General features: G+C 47.2%; 1 protein-coding gene across 1 annotated transcript in view; it reads right to left on the reverse strand.

Annotated features, from left to right (window-relative positions):
* The window catches only part of Lcp2 (lymphocyte cytosolic protein 2), a 43082-nt gene extending 28300 nt beyond the window's left edge, over positions 1–14782 (reverse strand). The window contains exons 1-3 of the mRNA XM_046421357.2: positions 14346–14782; positions 10055–10117; positions 7155–7201 (exon numbers count right to left, since the gene is read on the reverse strand). Coding sequence (XP_046277313.1) covers positions 7155–7201; positions 10055–10117; positions 14346–14423 — 188 coding nt within the window. The 5' untranslated portion in view covers positions 14424–14782. The remainder of the gene's footprint in view (positions 1–7154; positions 7202–10054; positions 10118–14345) is intronic.
* Between the last annotated feature and the right edge of the window lie 3224 nt (positions 14783–18006).

The following is an 18006-nucleotide window of genomic DNA, read 5'->3' on the forward strand; positions in this document are numbered from 1 at the left end:
TGCTCTCTGCTCGCATCTCATCCCTCCCTCAAGGAACAACGTGTTCTGCCGACAAAGATCAGCCTCCGAGAGCCAGAGCCAGACCTTCCAAACCTTCCTTGTCCATGAGGAGCCAGAGAGGAGCCAAGATGGCTCTCTGCAGGCTGGTAGGGGCTCTCGCGGCCATCTGTGCCACAGGAGAGCGTGGGTGTGGGTGGGAAAGAGTCATCGGGGGTGCAATGTGGTCTTCTCACTACTCGCCCTCCTCCTTGACCACAGTTCCCACGTGGGTTTCACTTGTGCCGCATGACCCTTCCACCCACACGCGACTAGGAGCAGTCCATTTTCACCAAAGAGGAAGGTAGGCATGCAGAGAGGTGCCTGTCACAGGCCACATGGCCTCGTCAATGTGGCGCTGAGCCCAGAAGTCAAGTTCACTGACCTTGCCTCAGAGGAGAAGGGGTGGCAGTTGGGAGTAGGTGCCCTTCATGAAGGAGACGAGGTACCTGGGAGGGATCAGTCAATAGATGGAAGGGCGCAGTGCGGGGAAGGAACATGTTGGAAACAGACCTTGTAATTGCTTCAGTTTTGCTGAAGGCTGGTTATAGCTTTCAAAGACCTAAGAATGCTCTTTGTACCTCTGAGTCCCTTCCTCTCAACCATCCTCTCCCCGCTGCCTGTGTTCTCCATCTCAGGAATAGAATGAGGTACTATGCAGAAGAGACTGGAGGCCATATCTGCTATAAACAGATCTTTCTGTTACTTCTCTGATGGAATCTTAAGTTTCCCAGCCTAATTCTGCTACTGGTGATGGGACCCTGAGAATGCTACAAGACAGTATTATCTAATAGCTATCTGCTACCTACACCACCCACCCCAGCATGCCCGGCTCCTTATTTTTTAAGGTATGCTGGGATTTTAATATAAAACTCAAACGTCTTCTCCTTCATTGAATTCCAAATAGACATCAGCAGATCCTAACATGTGTCCTGCCAACCTCCCCGACCATTCTCAGACATGCCACGAGGTTGAACCTGGGCTCTCTCAAAGGAACCCTCACTGTTTTCTTTAAAAACCTTCCATTACTACAATATTGGGGTGTCTTGGGATCCACAGTGTCCTGAGAGAGGAACGACATTTGTAAGAGTGAGAGAAAGTCTTCCTCAGGAATCTATCTAAATCTGATTTTTTTTTTAATTTTTTTAAATCACTGAGGGAAGAAAATAGAGATATCCTGAGGAGCATAATCCTGTTTTGGATGCTATACATAAAAACATGATTTCTTTTCCATGGCTTTTTAGAGTGACAATCAAGACAAACCAACCTCTATACAAGGGAACAAAATAAATTAGAATATCTACATGTGTTAAGGACAGTGCTAGGCAATTGAGGTTCCTTTGATATGTACCACTCCCTGAATGAGTTCTTTGCCCTTCTGCAGGCAAGGAAACTGAGGCTCAGACTGTAGAAGCAACTACCCAAGGTCCCACCACTGGTAGGAGGCAAAGTCAGCTCACGCCCTTTTTATTCTTTAATCCTCTCTCTCTAGCAAAATAGAATAATTGGCAAAAATTTGAAGTGATGCTAATCAAGATTTTTAAAAAAGGAAGAATTACTGGCTCTCATTTTCTGATCAGTCCTTGAGGTAGGTTTTATTATTATCCCCACTTAATAGAGGAGAAAACTGAGCCTCTGAGAACTGAGATAATTTGTCCACACTCCGTAGCTCATGGATGGCAGAATTAGGTTTCAAGAATCTGGCCTCCAAGTGTGCACTCACTTCATTAAGCTCTCCTATCTGCCTGTTTATACCTAAAATAGCACTTAAAACTAGCCACCTGTACACCCATGTAACCATTCTCGCTTTTTTATTATCTGGGAAACTGAAGGTGGCCTAGGGACATGTCCTGGTCAAGCAGCTCATTAGAAGGAGAGCTGGAACCAGTGCTGGCCACACTGGAACTCCCGCTGCTACCTGTCAGCAGCTGGACCACCCCCTGACACTCCCCATGGTCTTCATGTTACCCTTCATATTCCCTGGAGACCTCATGGCTCATCTGGGGTCTACATTCAGTCACAGTGGAGGGTGTTGTACCATAGGCCATGCTGGGTTTCATTTTTCACGTGGCTAGAGCAGTCCGCAACCCTGCCTACCTGCAACACAAGAGCTATGACTGTCCCTTCCACATCCTTGAGCAGCCACTTCTCACCCCCCTTATCCCTGTAGCTCAATGACATCAGTTGAGCTTAGCCTCAGCATGAAAGGACATCTTACAACCTGAAACATCATTATTCATCTCTGTTCTACAGCTCTTATTAAGTCTCCCCACCCCAAATCTTCACAGCTCCAGCCCCAGGGCTACCCTGTTCATAGAATCATGCCCAACATCTCCTAACTAGGTCCCAAGTGCCCATCTGAGACCTCCTCTAAGTCTTCTTTATGCTCCGCTGGATATGGATAGATCCAAGACCCAGGTCAACCCTGGTATCACCCCTGGTGCACTAGCTCCACTAACACTCTTAGGACATTCATGAATTGTGACCCACACATGGCTACCCATCAGTCTAGACTTTGTTTTCCACACCCCTGTGTAGAAGCCCAGCCTCCCTGGTCCACTAGTTATTCCACCAAATACATGGGTGGCCTGTGCTTTTGCAATATGCCCCCACCCACCCAGACACACTCCTAGAGTAGCCTGCAATCCATTCTTCACCTGATCACCATGGCATATTTAAAGACCTAACTTGAAGTTCCTCCTCCCAGAAGTGTTCCCTGAATACCATGGGGGAAATTACCCCTGCCTTCCTGTTCCCCTTGGACTGGTTCATGCAAATGCCACAGCCCTGCTGGAGTTGTAGTATAATTACTTTGATTGTGTAGCTGAGCCTCCCATTAGAATGGGAGTGTCCTGCAGATGGGGATTTTTAACACATGGAATACAGTTCTATAATCCAGTTCTCTCTATTACCTCTGTAGCCTGAGCGTTTAACAAAGGCCCAACTCATTGAGGGTAACCAGTTCCCTAAATTAATGAAGTATGAATTTTGTATAGGGATTGGAAGATGGGAATTCAAATAGCCTTAAGGGTCAAGTATATATGTAGTCCCACACAATTACCATTTTTGGAGCTCTTCATTCTCTTGATTTTATAATTCTAGATTAACATTTGGTGTCATTTCCTGCTTAAAGGACTTTCTTCCATGTTTGTTGTGGTGTGAGTCAGCACTGGTGACAAATTCTTTCAGATTTTGCATGTCTGAAAAAGTCTTTATTTCCCCTTCACATTTGAAATATAGTTTTGCTGAGTATCAAACTCTAGATTGACAGTATTTTTCTCTCAGTACTTTAAAATGTTGCTTCATTGTCTTCTCACTTGCCTTATTTCTCACTTGAAATTGGCTGTAATCCTTGTTTTTGTTCCTCTATATACAATGTGACCTTTTTTTCTCTACTTATAAGATTTTCCCTACATAATTGATTTCTAATCAATTGTTTTAAGCAATTTGGTTGTAATATACCTTGTGTTAGTTTCCTTTCTGCTACTTGGGTTTAGGGTGTGTTGAAACTCTTAGATATGCTGGTTTTTTAAATTTTATCCAACTTGAAAAAAGTTTAGCTAGTATTTCATCAAATTATTTCCGTCACCCACTCTCCACATGCACTGTTTACTATCCTTTAGAACCTTTAGTTATACACCTATTAGGCTATTCCAAGTGTCCCCAAAGTCCTATAATACTCTTTTGATCATTTCATAATAATTATTTTCTTTTTTTGTTCTGTTTTGAGTAGTTTTTATTTCTGTGTTTCCAGATTTACCATTTTTTCCCCTGTGTTGTCTAACCTACTATTATTCCCCAACAGTTTATTTCTTATCTCAGAAATAATAGTTTTCACCTATAAAATTTCTTTTTAGGTCTTTTTGTATTTCTCATGCCTCAAATTAACTTTTTTTTTAACTCATGGGATACAGTTCTATTGTTCTTGCATGCCCAAGCTAATGTCTGTGTCAGTTATAGGTCACTTTTGATATGTTGGTCTTCTACTCATTCTGGGTCTTATTTTTCTGTTTATTTGCATGGAAATGGGTACGTTTACTGTCCAATTAGATGTCTAACACTGTGAAATTTTATTTCATGAGGTAATGAATATTTTTGCATTCCTACACATATTTTTAAGTTTTATTTGAGAATGTAGTTGGAAATAATTTGATCTTTTGAGTCTTTCTTTGAAGATTTGCTAACCAGAACCAGAAACATCTTTAGATTAGGGATAATCATTTCTCATTACTGAGGCAAGGTCCTTTTACACACTCTACTTAGTGACTGTGAATCTGGACTTTTTCCAGCCAGATTGGTAGAAATAGGTACCATTTCTAGATCTGTGACCACTTGACTACTGTGACCTCCACTCTGGGGGCAGGGTTTGGTTTAGTTTAGTTTTGTTTTGTTTTTCGCTTGGTAAAAGTAGTCTTCTCACTTGTATAAACTGATTAGCCCTCTACTGAGGAGGGACCTCTGAAACTCTCCAAAACTTTCTCTATCCAGTTTTCTCCCCTCTGGCATCTGCCTGAGGTACTCTAGACTGCTGGACTCTCCGCTCCACCTCCAAGCTGTCCACAGAGGCTGCCTGAGTTCCCTGCTCCCTGCACGGTGGCCTGGAGACTCTCAAAGCAGTGGACAATCACAGGGCTCCTCACCTTAGCTTCCTTTCTGTCATTGTATGGTGTCCAGTGTCTTGAAAATTGATACTTAATATGTCCTGACTGGTTGTTTCTGGTGGCAAAGTAAATCTTAGTCCTAGTATTTCATCTTGGTCAGAGAAACAAAGTCTCCATGCATAAGATAAAAAAAGAAATGGTGCACCTTAGGATAATCACTTAGGAAGTGGTGAGGACCATGGCCAATTGGGGAGCACAAATGAGACGGAGCTAAATGAGACGATGGACATCAGACCAAGCTGACTGTTGCCACAATAATAGAAAATGGAGCTTGGATCAGCACATCTTCCATTTATTTCTAAAGAAACTGGATTTGTGAGACTTTTCTTGATTTTAAGACACAGCATGGACCAAACCTATTATTATATCTATGGCTGGATCTGCCCCACCAGCCACCAGTTTGACCCCTGGGTGTTAAGGTCTTTCCTTTAAAGAAAAACTGTGGTTGGTCTCTAGAGCATTCCCTTTCTGCACTCATGGACATGTTCTATAGCTTTATTCTCCATTCTGCAGCAGCCCTCCCTTTATTCATAGGGCATATGTTCTAAGCCCCCCAGGAGATCCTGAACCCATGGATAATACCAGACCCTCTATGTGCTGTGCGTTTCCTATACATACACACCTCTGTTGATATTTAGTTTAGAAACTAGACACAATAGGAGATTAACAATACTAAGTAATAACAAATAGAACAATTATTATAATAATGTACCATTTTAAAAGTTTGGGGAATCAATCTCTCTCTCTCCCTCTCCCTCTCCCTTTCTCCTATATTTTCAAGCACTACAGACCACTACTATTATTCCCCAACAGTTTATTTCTTATCTCAGAAATAATAGTTTTCACCTATAAAATTTCTCTTTAGGTCTTTTTGTATTTCTCATGCCTCAAATTAACCTTTTTTTTTAACTCATGGGATACAGTTCTATTGTTCTTGCATGCCCAAGCTAATGTCTGTGTCAGTTATAGGTCACTTTTGATATGTTGGTCTTCTACTCATTCTGGGTCTGGAAATGTGGAAAGCAAAACTGCAAATAACTGCCAATGAGGAGGAACTACTATGGGAGTCACCACATACCTGTATGGAAGTACGGCTAGTGCTCTGCAGAACCAAATTTTTCATTTATTTTACACTTAAATCCACATGTGGCTAGAGAAAATTCTTTGAAAGATTGAACAATCTTTAACAATACTTGTCCCTAGAGACAGACAGCTCCAAAAGCAAATCCTCACTCCTCTTTTCCTTCGTCCCTCCCATCAAGGGAAACCTAATCGTCCTAGATGTATTTTTCTTGAGCTACTCTGACATTCCTACCTACTCTAATATCTTTCTTCCTTCTCCTTCAGGATATTTCCTTTTGTCATCATGAGCTCTGAGAAGGAACCTCAGAGAATGCCCAAAATAGACATCTCAAAGTAGTAGCACCCAGAGTGAATTTAGTCCATAGGTTAATTTAAAAATATTTGAGTCAATGTTTAAAAATTTAGATACATCACATAAAACCCATATTTTCAGCTACTCATGGTAAATTTGAAGATTGGACATCAACGGGTCCACATTGGTTGATGCTGAGTAGCTGTAGCATTTTTCGAATGGGACCTGACATCAGTCCCCACCATCCCCTATTGTTTCACCAACAATGAAAACTTTAGGATGGTTATTTTTTAATCATAACTGTGCTATACAATCCTCCTTCTAGCAGAGGATTATATCTCCATAGTCACCTTTTATTCAAAGGTGGTAAAATGAAAGACAAATCCACAGGCCTTAGTTTTTTAACCTGGCCTATTTACACATTCATATCACCTGTCTGGCTCCTATAGGTATTTGAGTAGGTGAGACCTTCATTAGAGGAATGAGAAGGACAGGTCACAACATGTGTACCACAACTTCCCATTTCAGCACCCACAGCAGACATCGGTAATCAATCACAGCAGACATCAGTAATCGATCACGGCTCCCTTTCTCAAGACTCCTCTAACACAATGCCCCTGACAGCCATTCCCTAGCAGTTAGTATTGACCTCCACCCCCATCCTTCAACTGCTTTAATTCTCATTTTGCTGAGCTGGAAATGGAGGTACAGAAAACTCAAGCCATCATCAAGTCGACGGTGACACCATGATGAAACCTCAAGCCTCCTGACCCTGGTACCATTTTCACAGGCCCAAGCTACCCCGTCAGGAAGACGCTAAATGAAAACATGGTTCCAGCTTGAGTTTTTCCTTGACAAGACAAGAGCATCCACCTACCAGCGGGGCTCTGTCTGTGGCTTCCTTTCTCTAAGTCACCATGAGACCCCTCTTCCCATGGCTGCCGTTGTCCTCACCCGTCCTACCTGCCTTCCTCGTTCAAGTGACTGGTTACGTGCTACTGACTCATCTACCCCGTCAGTTAACTGATTCCCCATTCCAAACTCTGCCTCCCAAACTGCCCATGGAGTTGGGGAGTACTTACGGTACCCGGAGCTTAGGGAACTTCTGGATGTCATTTTCTGTCAGGTTCTGAAAGAAAGACACATGTGGCAGACAGGTTACAACCCACAGGCACAAAGTCACACGTCAGACACTAGACAGTAGAGGGGACCAGAGCACCCAAAGAGCAGCCGGGATCTACTTTTCCAAAGGGAATCCCAAATTTCTTAGGTGAAACAACCCAAATTCTAAATGTTGACAGATAATTTTGAATTCAATAACTAAATAATTGCACCAAGGTCTAAATCTATGCAACCAAACAGAATTGGTTTTGTGGGCTGATTTAGCCATGTCATGAATGTTTCCTACACTTCTATCCCAGGATTCAGAGCCCTCCTCAGTTTTCCTGAAGGGGTCTTGGCAAGGTGCTTGTTGGATTTATCTGATCCAGCTCTTTGGAGGAGTTTCTGACCCGGCTTATCAGACCTCCTGAGGCAGGATGGAGAGGGTGAAGGGTGTCAGCCAAAAGTCCAGAGGAGATCAAGCTTTGGCCAGGCCTGCTTTCTCTCCTCCCTCCCTCCTCCTCCTCACCACTGAGCATCAGCATCTCCTTCCTCCAGAATGGTCCTACCTCAGGGTGACACATTCACCATCTACCATGCACCTCCTGCCCTTCCCCTTCCTCCTGTCTGTAGTGCACACTGAGGCCTGGAGTTGAAGTAGCCAGCTAAGAACCTTTAGTTCAGGAGCCACCAATTTTTCTGCAGGCTGAATGGAGCCTGGTTTCTTGATGACTTCCTTGAGCATCTCACCAGCTGGAGCACCCACCTGTACCTTTCTTATTACTTGAGAAAGATCAACCCCTAAGCCACAGTGGTCAGATTTTGGCGATGTACAGAAACATGTAGTAAGCACATTTCCTCTCCGGCTCATGCCTTCTGGAAGCATAGGAACCCCTTCCCCAGCACACCGGATTCTATCAAAAAGTGGTGGCAAAACAGATTTAGAAGACCTACTACTCTGAGAAAGGAAGGAAGGAAGGAAGGAAGGACGGAAGGAAGGAAAGAAGGGAAGGAGGGAGGGAGGGGGCAGAAATAAAGGATAGCTAATTCCTTCTATAGCAGAATGGCCCTGGATGTTCTAAAGATGGAAGGGATAGCAGATGAGCCACTGGAGCTTAGACCAGGAGTTCCAAATTGTACCCAGAGCACTTGTGATAGAGGGTGGATTTCATAGAACCTGCCTGTAAATATTCCAGTTCCTAGAGCAGGCACTGAATTCTGCGACCTACTCTTATGCTCCTATCACCCCTCCTGTCACTTTCTCATGGTCACACAATGAGTGGAATGTGTGCATTCTCCAAAGGACTGATGGATGCCAGAGAGTGGAGCAGAGCAGGTGTCTGCTCAGATGACATCTCTCATCCAGGGAAACAATGGTCCCATCACACCTGACACCCACGGAATCAAGGAGGTGAGAGGAACCATCATCTGCTGTGACCCCATGTGACATGCTCAGTCAACAGATGAGGAAGCAAGGGAGGCTCAGAGAGGGCAAGGGCTTGCTCAGGGTGGCCCACCAGCCAGGACCCTCCTCAGAGACATCTCCCTCAATTCCCACTCAACAGCGATGCCTCTTTTCTCAGTGCTAAAGGTACAAGAAAGAAATATTTGTGTTTTGTAGTAATTTCAAGAATAGCAACAGCAGAACTCCAGGAAGTCTATTGGCTTAAAGCTCAGTATGAGCAAATAAAATTGTTAAGAACCCATACAATATTAGAGTAAAGTGATTGTGTGATTAGGTTGTGATAAGTAAGTGTGTACCAGGGCTGTGACTTAGGACAAATCTCATCGCACCTCTGCACATGTTTCCTTATCTGGAAATGAGGTGGTCGGAGGCCTTCCTGAAGATTGCTTTCTCCTATAAGATGAGCTTCCAGAGCCAGGAATCATGTCTTAATCACCTCTTCACCCATCACACAGCAGAGGCCAGCATGGAGGAAGAGCTCAGGGAAGTGCTTGTCAAGGGAGCCCATGATGAGGGAATGAATGACTTAGCTGGGTGGCCTGACATGGCTCCTGACAGCAGAACTCAGACTAACGCGACTCCATGTTTAGTCTCAGCACAGGACCCAGAGGTGCCCAGAAAGGGCAGGTGACTATGGGTGGTTGCAAGCTCACTGTTCCTAAAGAGGTCCCAGCAGTTGTTGGTGGCGGGGGTGCCATATAAGACTGGGATGGGTGTGCTGAGGGGCCACTGTCATGTGATCGCTTGGTCCCTTCTGCTGGCCTGAAGTCTCATGTTCTTTACTGACCACGACTTACAGAGGCACACAACTTAGTTTGTCCTCCTCACTCTGAATCCTGATTGGAAACACCCTACACCCACAGGACCCTTGAAGTCTTGTTCCATTTCTTTACTAAGGAGTGGGGCAGAGTGCCCAGAGGGTGGCTTGGTACAGCCCAGGCTCTCTCTTGACCACAGGCCAAGTATCCTCTCCAGGGAAATTCTCAGATCCCCTCCCTGACCACAGCTCAGTGCCTCTGCCTCCACCTTTGGAGTTGGACCCTTTCCTTTAATGGCTTGGTCCTTAAGTGTCCCTGCACTTCAGTCTTACACTTTATTTATTTTATTTAATTATGTATTTATTTTGTGGTGCTGGGGATGGAACCCAGGGCTTCGTGCACGCTAGGCAAGAGCTCTGCCACTGAGCTATATTCTCAGCCCTTCATAAAGCTTTTAAAACTATAATACACTGAAGACAGCGTTATCAAAAGTGTGTTTGGTATGTGTATGAACTCACTAGTGAGGAAGAGGAGAGTAGTTGAGATAACGAAGGTGATGTCCCCCCACAGGGACCAGGTAGACCAACTGGCCCTACAGCCATTGGGAAAAGCATAGAACATCCTTGGCTTCAATGCATCCAACTGGCCAGAAACTTACCAAAAACCGAGCACCATCGATGTTGAACCTCTTCACTGCCTTCTCGCAGTCCTTGTAGTTCAGCTGCAGGGAGAGAGGAAGGTGTCAGTGACAGGCAGGCTCCCGCCATCGGTTTCCCTCCCTTGCCTGCCCCAGAGCTTAGTGATTTGCAGTCCTGGTGGCTGGAGAGCCTCCCCTTCTCCCCGTCTAACAGTGGGGCTTGGTCCCCAGCACAGCCCTGCTGTAGCCACTCCCTTGAGACTGCCTGAAATTGAGGAATTGCTCGCTCTCGGGTTCTGGGGCTGAGCCCTCAGGGAAGATATTGCCTTTGAGGCCCATGAGAGGCCGGCCATATGCTCCCGGGGAAGTGGAGAGGAGCTGACAGCAGAAAAGAAGCACCATCCATGGTCTTGTCCCCAAAGACCACCTTGGTGACCTCTCTGCGTCTCCCATAGTCCTTCTTCCCTTGCATTTTTCTGAACATAGTGAGATGATGATTTCTCCTCTCTGCCTTTTTCCTTCTAAAGTACTAAAAATAAGAATACCAGCTCTGCCTACTGTTATGACGGACTCGTTTTAAACGCGATTTTAATGGCCACAAGATGATTTAATCACCCCTTACTGCTGAACATTTAGGTTGTTTACCAAACTGCCGCTCTAATAATGAAAATTAAAACTGCCAATTAATACCAAATGCTTGCTCTGTGGCAGGCACAGTTCTGAGTGCTGAAACCATTACTTTAAGTCACTTAGTCTTCCCGCTTTTCAGATGAGGAATCAGGGCTCAGAGAGTCAAAGAACTTGCATGAGATTCCTTGGGTTGCAGGTGATGGAGGTGGCCCCTCTCCACACCCCCCCCCCACCCCCGTGATGCTGAGGATTGAACCCAGGGCCTTGCGCACACAGCAAACATTCTACCAACTGAGCTATAGCCCCAGCCCCAGGAACATTCTTTTCAATAACAATATTACTTACATATGGTAGGTGAAGTTAAACAAACATAAGTACAGTTTAATAATCCACCCAGATCAAAATATAGAGCACTATGAATATTCTTTTGCATGAGTTTTAATCTGACTATTTAAGATAAGTCAGATTCTCAGAAAGGTTGTAGGATCAATAACAATAATCATTTTTAGGGTCTAGGTTACTTTGCAAAACCAACTGGTAACTGTGTGAAGGACCTATTTCACCTTGTCCTCAATAACTCAAAATATCTCTAAACCTCTAAACTTGATGTCTGGAGTACTGAGTGTTAAATATTTGTCCTTGGGGGTTCTAGGTTCTCCTCCAAAAGCATGGACCTCATAGTTTCTAGCCTTCTTTGAGGACAAGTTCAGGGCTGGGGATGTAGCTCATTGGCAGAGGGCATGTCTACCACGTGTGAGGCCCTAGAGTCAAACCCCAGGGCCAAACCCCCCAAAATTCAGTGAATCTAATTTATTTGAAGTAAGTTCTTATCTCATGGCCAACATACATTTAAAGTAAATATGATTGTTGTCAGCATTTGATTGAAAGAGCAGAGTGAATGTTATATTCAGAAAGCTGGGTTAGAGCTCAGTGCTTAAAGCACTGTGGACCCTGGCCTCTCTGATCTACATGCAGGCGGTTTTTTGGAAGAGTCAGTTGACTTTAATTAATCAGTTTTGCTGTCATCATTATCAGATGAATGGCTGGTTTTTCAGAGTCCCAGCTTGGACTCTAGATCCTTAGATAGACCTCCAGACTAGAATCTAGACGTTGGATTCCTAACCCATGAGATCTGGGCTGGGTCCCTGGAGTCTGTATTCTAACTAGCATCGTCTGTGATTCAGATGATTCAGGTGATTCAGGCTTGGTAGCACTGACCTAGGGAAGTTACTTGGCTTTGTAGGTGGAATGGCTGAGGTCCAGGAGGGGAAAGATCTCTCCTAAGCTCACACAATGAGCTGGGAGCTGCACTGGGATTGGAACAATGGCTGGGAGTCAGTGCCCCCCCCCCCACACACACATTGCACAGCTTAGGGTGCTCTCCTGGCAGGCCCAAAGGAATTGGAGGAGTTAGAGGTCTCATGTCCTCATGTCCTCAGGGTCCTACATGCCGGATACAGGATGAGACCCACGTGTCTGAGGCACTGGACACAAAACTCTGCCAGTCTGTCTGGTCGTTCCCAAATAGGGGCCACGTAATGGACCAGGAGCTGGGGAAATTGAATATTAATTAGGTCCCTCTCTCTGCTGACTGCCTTGGGCACATTATTTTCTTTAATTCTCATGATCATCCCGTTAGTTGTTAGTATCTTTATTTTCTTGGGGAGGAATTTAAGAATCAAAGGAATTAAAGGAGGTCACCAAGCCAGCAGATGGCAGCGGCAGGATTCAAACCAAGACAAGCCTGACTCCAGAGGTGGTGGAAGGTGTCCTGGAGCATGGCCTGACCCCCTGCTTCTGTGGACATTGCACTTGCTGACCAATGCTTTAAATGGCTCATTCCAAACGATTCTGTGGTCAGTTTCCCTGGTCAGCTCCCTCCCTGGGGGCTGGGGCTAAGGATGTGAAGGTCTCTATCCAGCTCAGTGCTGGGCTGGGACTTCCAAGAACACAGGTCACCCTCACCCCCCTTGTCCTTTTATTTCAGGAGGGGAAATTGCTCCAGCACTGTGCATTCCTGCTGGGGTCTGGGATCTCTGAGAACTCCTTCCCCAACTCAGGCAGTCTGGTGTCTCCCTGGATCATCCCTGACTGTGGGCCGTCTGCCTGCTCCGCTGGGAACTTGACCAACAGAACCTCAGTCATTCAACCGGGTTGCATAATTTTCCTGGTCAGCCTTGAAGATGGCGCCTGCCTGAGCCCCTCCGCCTCTCCCCAGACTTTGCCTCCATGACCCTAAATTCCTTTGTCCTTCCTTCCATGAGCTAATGGGTCATCTTGGAAGTTTTCACCTTTTGTCCTGACCTGTGGTCTACCTTGAGAAAAGCATTTGGAAATGCTATTCGGAAGTCAGCCGCCAGTGATCTTTGTGCCTACAATGCTGAAAGCTAGGTTTATGATAACTTATGGGGGAAAGTAACAGAAATAAAATGCACAAAAAAGTGGCAATAACAGGATCTGCGGGCTGAGGCCCCCCCATGCCACACCCAGCTCAGTACGCTAGCACTTTCTCCTATAGGTTGGGGAAGAACAGTTGTGACTGTAAACACTAGTGCACTGAATCCATCCCAGGTTTGACCACGTGTCCCAGGGAGTCTATTCCAGCCCCTTGGATCCCAGTTTGCCCAGGAGAAATAGGAAGTTGAATTAGATGAGTTCTATGGTCTTAGCTTTATCATCGCATCTGTATCGTGGTCTGGAAGATCAACTGAATTTGATGCCAGCCTGCATGGAAGGGGGTGTCAGAAGCTCAAAGACCTGTCATAAGACATTTTGCCCCATAGACAGGGTTAGAGGGTCTCTAACCGAGTCACATGACTTGAGGTCTGCCCAAGCGGCAATGTGGTCCCCATCAAGATGATCATGCCTTGAACATGCCTTCCAAGTTTGGAAGGTCAGAGAACAACACTGGTCACCGCTCTGCCAGAAACTTAGCTTCTGCCTCTGCCTCGCTGAGCCCTACGCCTCCGGGGGTTCAATTTCCCTCCCCTATTCCTGCCACTCTTAGCAGTTTTCTGCTTGTCTCTGGAGACTCGTGAAACTCCAGTGAGACTCTGGCTGATGACAGAGCTTGAGGACTTCTCTTTCAGGGCCATGAGCAATGAATGCCCAAACACCATAAGTAACATGATTCCCCGTGGCCCTCCATCCATCCCTCCTCCCCTGCCCGTGCCTCCCCTACCTCAGGACTTTGTTTGCCCTGTCTAGTAAGCAGACTTGACCTCATTAGCCGTCATAGCAGTTTTCCGCATCTCAGAGCAAGAACTTGGAAACCAAAGTGGCACCGCTCGACTCCTGCCTCCGACACATGTGGTCCCTGGGGCTTTGGGCCATTTAACCTCCCAGGGCTGGTTCTGTAGCTCAGCCAACAGGCTGACAGTATTGACCTCACAAGACAATGGGGCATGTGCAATGGGACAGTGGCTATATAAAGCACCCAATTCAGATCCCAGCACACAGTAGGGATTCGAAAGCTCCCTCTCCAGAGCATCTTTCCCTCCAGAACCCATTGCCAGGGAAACACAGTGCTCTCCACAGCACCCACTTGGCCAACAAGGTTGCCTGAGGTGAGTGCCTTGCTGTCTTAGACTCCTCCCGGGTTCTGCCCGGGGCCATCTCCAAGCCTCCACCAGCTCACAGAGGGCACTAGCAGCCCGACCACCTACAAAACAGCAGGGCTCACCTTCTTGAAATAGTCCGCAAGGCTGTCTGAGTCCCAGGCCAGGACCTCTGAGCGGAAGGGCACATTCCTGAGTGCCATGGCTGTTGTCCTGGCAGGAAGCTCACTAGCTGGGCTGAGGTGCAGCACCCATGGACCAAGAGAACCCCTAAATCCACAAGTTGAGGTGTCCTTGGCTCTTCCAATTCCCAGCCACCCTCGGGAGCACCCCTCGTTGGAGCAGGGGCCGTTTCTGCCGTCGCCAGATCCCAGAAAGCAACGGCTTCCTCTGCAAGCAAATACGGTCTCTTCTCAGAAAACGACTCAGCCAGCTTCCTTTACCACTTCCTCTGCTGGCTTCTAAATAAGTAAACAAGGAAGCTGGGCTCCGGGGGCTCGAATGCAGAGAGAGGAGACAGGCTTGGTAATTCCCCACTGGCCCCAGTCACCTGGCCCAGTGGGAGGGCAGTGATGGAGACCTAGGCTGCAGGGTCAGTCCCAGTATTTTGCCTTCTACTCTTGGCCCCCAAAGCCCTGGACCACTCTCCTGCCTAGCTAGGGCTTTACAGATACAGATCTACTTTGACAGTTGACCTAAAATAGAGACAATTCCCACATTACTGAGCTGGGGGGAGGAAGATGGCCTCTTAGTGCCTCACAGCCTCCTCCCCTCCTAACCCTCCATTTCCATCCAAAGATCTTCAGCGGCCTCTTCACTTCTTTCAGGATGAGGGGGTCTTGGGTGAATGGCGAGTTGGGCACCCAGGGTTGCACGGGCCCCGCGGTGGGGAGAACAGGGCTCACTGCCTGGTGTGAAGGCTTCTGGGCTGAACAGTCTTAGGCAAGGACTGAAAATCTAGGCCTCTCAGTTTCCACAGCTGTGAAGAAAGAAAACGGGGATTCTATGTGCAACGTTGAGATGCATTTCACTGGATATACTTAAAGGGAAAAATCAGAAAGAAAAAATTTAACAATTTCTATTTGACGGTGCTATATATTCTATTCACTGGGTTTCCACCTTATGTGCTGACTGTTGGCTCCTGTGTTCTACTGATCCTACCACATATTCTAGCCAAGGAGCACATCCCCTGAGGTAGGAGATGGGAATCTGCTGCTTTCTTCCTCCGTCTGGGATTCTGTGTACTTCTCATAGACTGAGCAGCTCGTTGGCATGGGGGAGTCCTGTGTCTAAAAGCAAAATGTCCATGCAACATGGTGGCCTCTAAATACAAGTTCACTTCTTCATCCAAAGCTCCACGCATGTGTAAGCCCACACGCGCACGTGTGCGCGCACACATGCACCATCTGTCACAGTGTCAGAGGAAGGGGTCAGCCTCTCTGCTTCTACTGAGTGGTCCTCTGTCAGTGCCCACGGTGATGCCTGCCTTCTGAAGGCCTTTCAAAATCAGATTTGGCCACCCATGGTTTCCATCTTCCATGTCATCTCGGGGACCCCGTTATTGCTGCCATGTGCCTGTCTCACTACAGGGTTGTGGAATTCAGGGAGATGTGCGTTCAGTCTCAGTCTCAGCACTTGGAAAGTGGTTCCAAAATGGTGAGCAGCTGTTAGCCTCACTTCTGAGGGCACCGGGACATCAATCCAGGCTCTCCACAGGGTGTGGTCTCTAAGAGCTCTCTACAACCTAAGAGCTCGCCCTGGTGAGGGACCTCACTTCATCTTCCCAATCACTGGCACAGCAGGCATTTGAAGACGGAGGGAACAAGAGAAGTCATGTTCAAGTAGAATAATCAAAGACAGCGTCACCACATGAACTGGGATTTGAGGAAGACCTTGGAGGATGGAGCCGACAGAGGGAATCCTGGACCTCAGTCAGTCAGTCCTCTCTCAAAACACAGCACCTGTGGAAAGCAACATTTGCAGACCATCTCAGAAGTTGGAGCAATAATAATTTTTAAATGATGTTTATCCCAACTCAGGAGAAGAAAAAAACTATGGAAAAGCAGCAGTTGGAATGAAGCTGTCATTAAATATTAGGCTCCTCTGGAAGAATTATCCAATAAAAAGTGGCTGAGATGAACAATCCCTGGAGCTCAGTGAGAAGGGGTCCCCCAATGGCTCAGAACCCTGGATGACAATGATGATGATGGCGACCACACTTAGGCAGAGCCCTAAGCCCGTGCCAGGCAGTGAGCTAGGAACATCCCTCTGACCGTGTCCCCTGTGGGCACTGCTGTTACTCCTGCTTCACCACAGAGAAGACAGGCTCAGAGAGGGAGGCGAGGGGCCTACTTCCTGCTTCCCGCCAGCAGGCTGTGCAACCAGGTCTCACCCAAAATGTGTCTCAGTCTCAGCCCCTGGGCCCTTGCCATTTGTCCCCTCAAGACTCTGAGAAGTCACGTGAGTTGCCCAAAGTGGAGTCGGGGTTCAACCCAGGTTTCTCGCCTGAGCCTGTGCAGACCCCCTCTATCCACGAGGCAGTCACAGTGTCTCCCAGGAAGAGCAAGTGAGGCCGTCAACCTCTTCTGGATGTGAACAAGCTCAGAAATGTCTACTGCACTTCGTGTGCAGGAGGCGGGCAGGTGTCTGTGCCTGCTCCCCACGCAGAGCAGCCAGGCCTCCATAGCAGGTGACGTAGGGGAAGCTGGTTGCGTCAGGCCTTTCCTCTTCCCCAGTCTCTGGTGGGCAGGTTGCCCAATACTCACAAGTTTCACATCTCCTGGCCCCAGAAGGACAGGGCCACTTAGCCCCCAGGGAAACCAGGAGGGTCAGTACGGCCCTGTGCAGGCAACTCATGGGAGCCAGCCTCAGTTTCCTCACCTGGAAAATGGACAGTCCTGAGAACAGTCCTACACAGTAACAACGCTGTGAAAATGCCACCTCAGTTTGGTTTAGAGCATAGGTCTGTTGTCTTCGAGCATGAGGCAGAGTAGGGGTGGGGACCAGGGAGGGCACAGTGCCTTAAAACAGTAAGCAACTCGAGCTAGGATACTCTCTGCCATCCCATCCCACAGGCTCCCTTTGCCAGGTGGAAAAACCCAGAACTCACGAGGGAGCAGGTCAAAAGGACCACGAAGTCCTTCCCAGGCTTGGCAATCTGCACCGTCCCTCGGATCTGCAGCAAATGGGTCGCAGAACCCTCTGTGTATATTGAAATCCCTCGACGCCCGAGTCCCTTATATAAAATGTCACAGTGTCACAGTGTCGGTGTGTAATATTCTCTTATATATAGAAATCATCTCTGCAGGACTTACAATAGTAACAACTACACAAGGAGTTGTTATACCTGATTGTTTAGGGAATAAAGGCAAGAATAAAAGAGTGTCCCAGTCATACAGATGCAATGTTCAAAACTATTTCCCATCGGCAGTCGGTACAGAACCCGCGGGTGTGGAAGGTCGACTATGTACCTCGAGGTTGAGAAGGGGTGGTGGTCTCTGGGCACCCTGAGAACAGCACCTCACTAGTACCCAGGGCAGGATCACAGGATGGGGTCTCTCACGGGCATCCAGGGGTGGCTGTGGACAAGAAGCAACACCCTCAGGGAAGGGCACGTCAGCTCATGAGACCTAGGGTCAGAAATTGGATGCAGGGACAGCGGAGTACAACCCAGATTGGAGGAGCCCCCTTCTCCCCTCTGTCTCCCTGTCTCCCAGACCCACAGCAGAATCAGTGAGCTGACCTCCTTTCTCCAGCTCATGTCAGAGGTGAGAAAAGGGACAGCTC

The sequence above is a fragment of the Marmota monax genome, unplaced genomic scaffold (genome assembly GCF_021218885.2).
Source record: "Marmota monax isolate L192 unplaced genomic scaffold, Marmota_monax_Labrador192_F-V1.1 WCK01_AAM20220418_F8-fsc00084, whole genome shotgun sequence".
NCBI lineage: Eukaryota > Metazoa > Chordata > Mammalia > Rodentia > Sciuridae > Marmota > Marmota monax.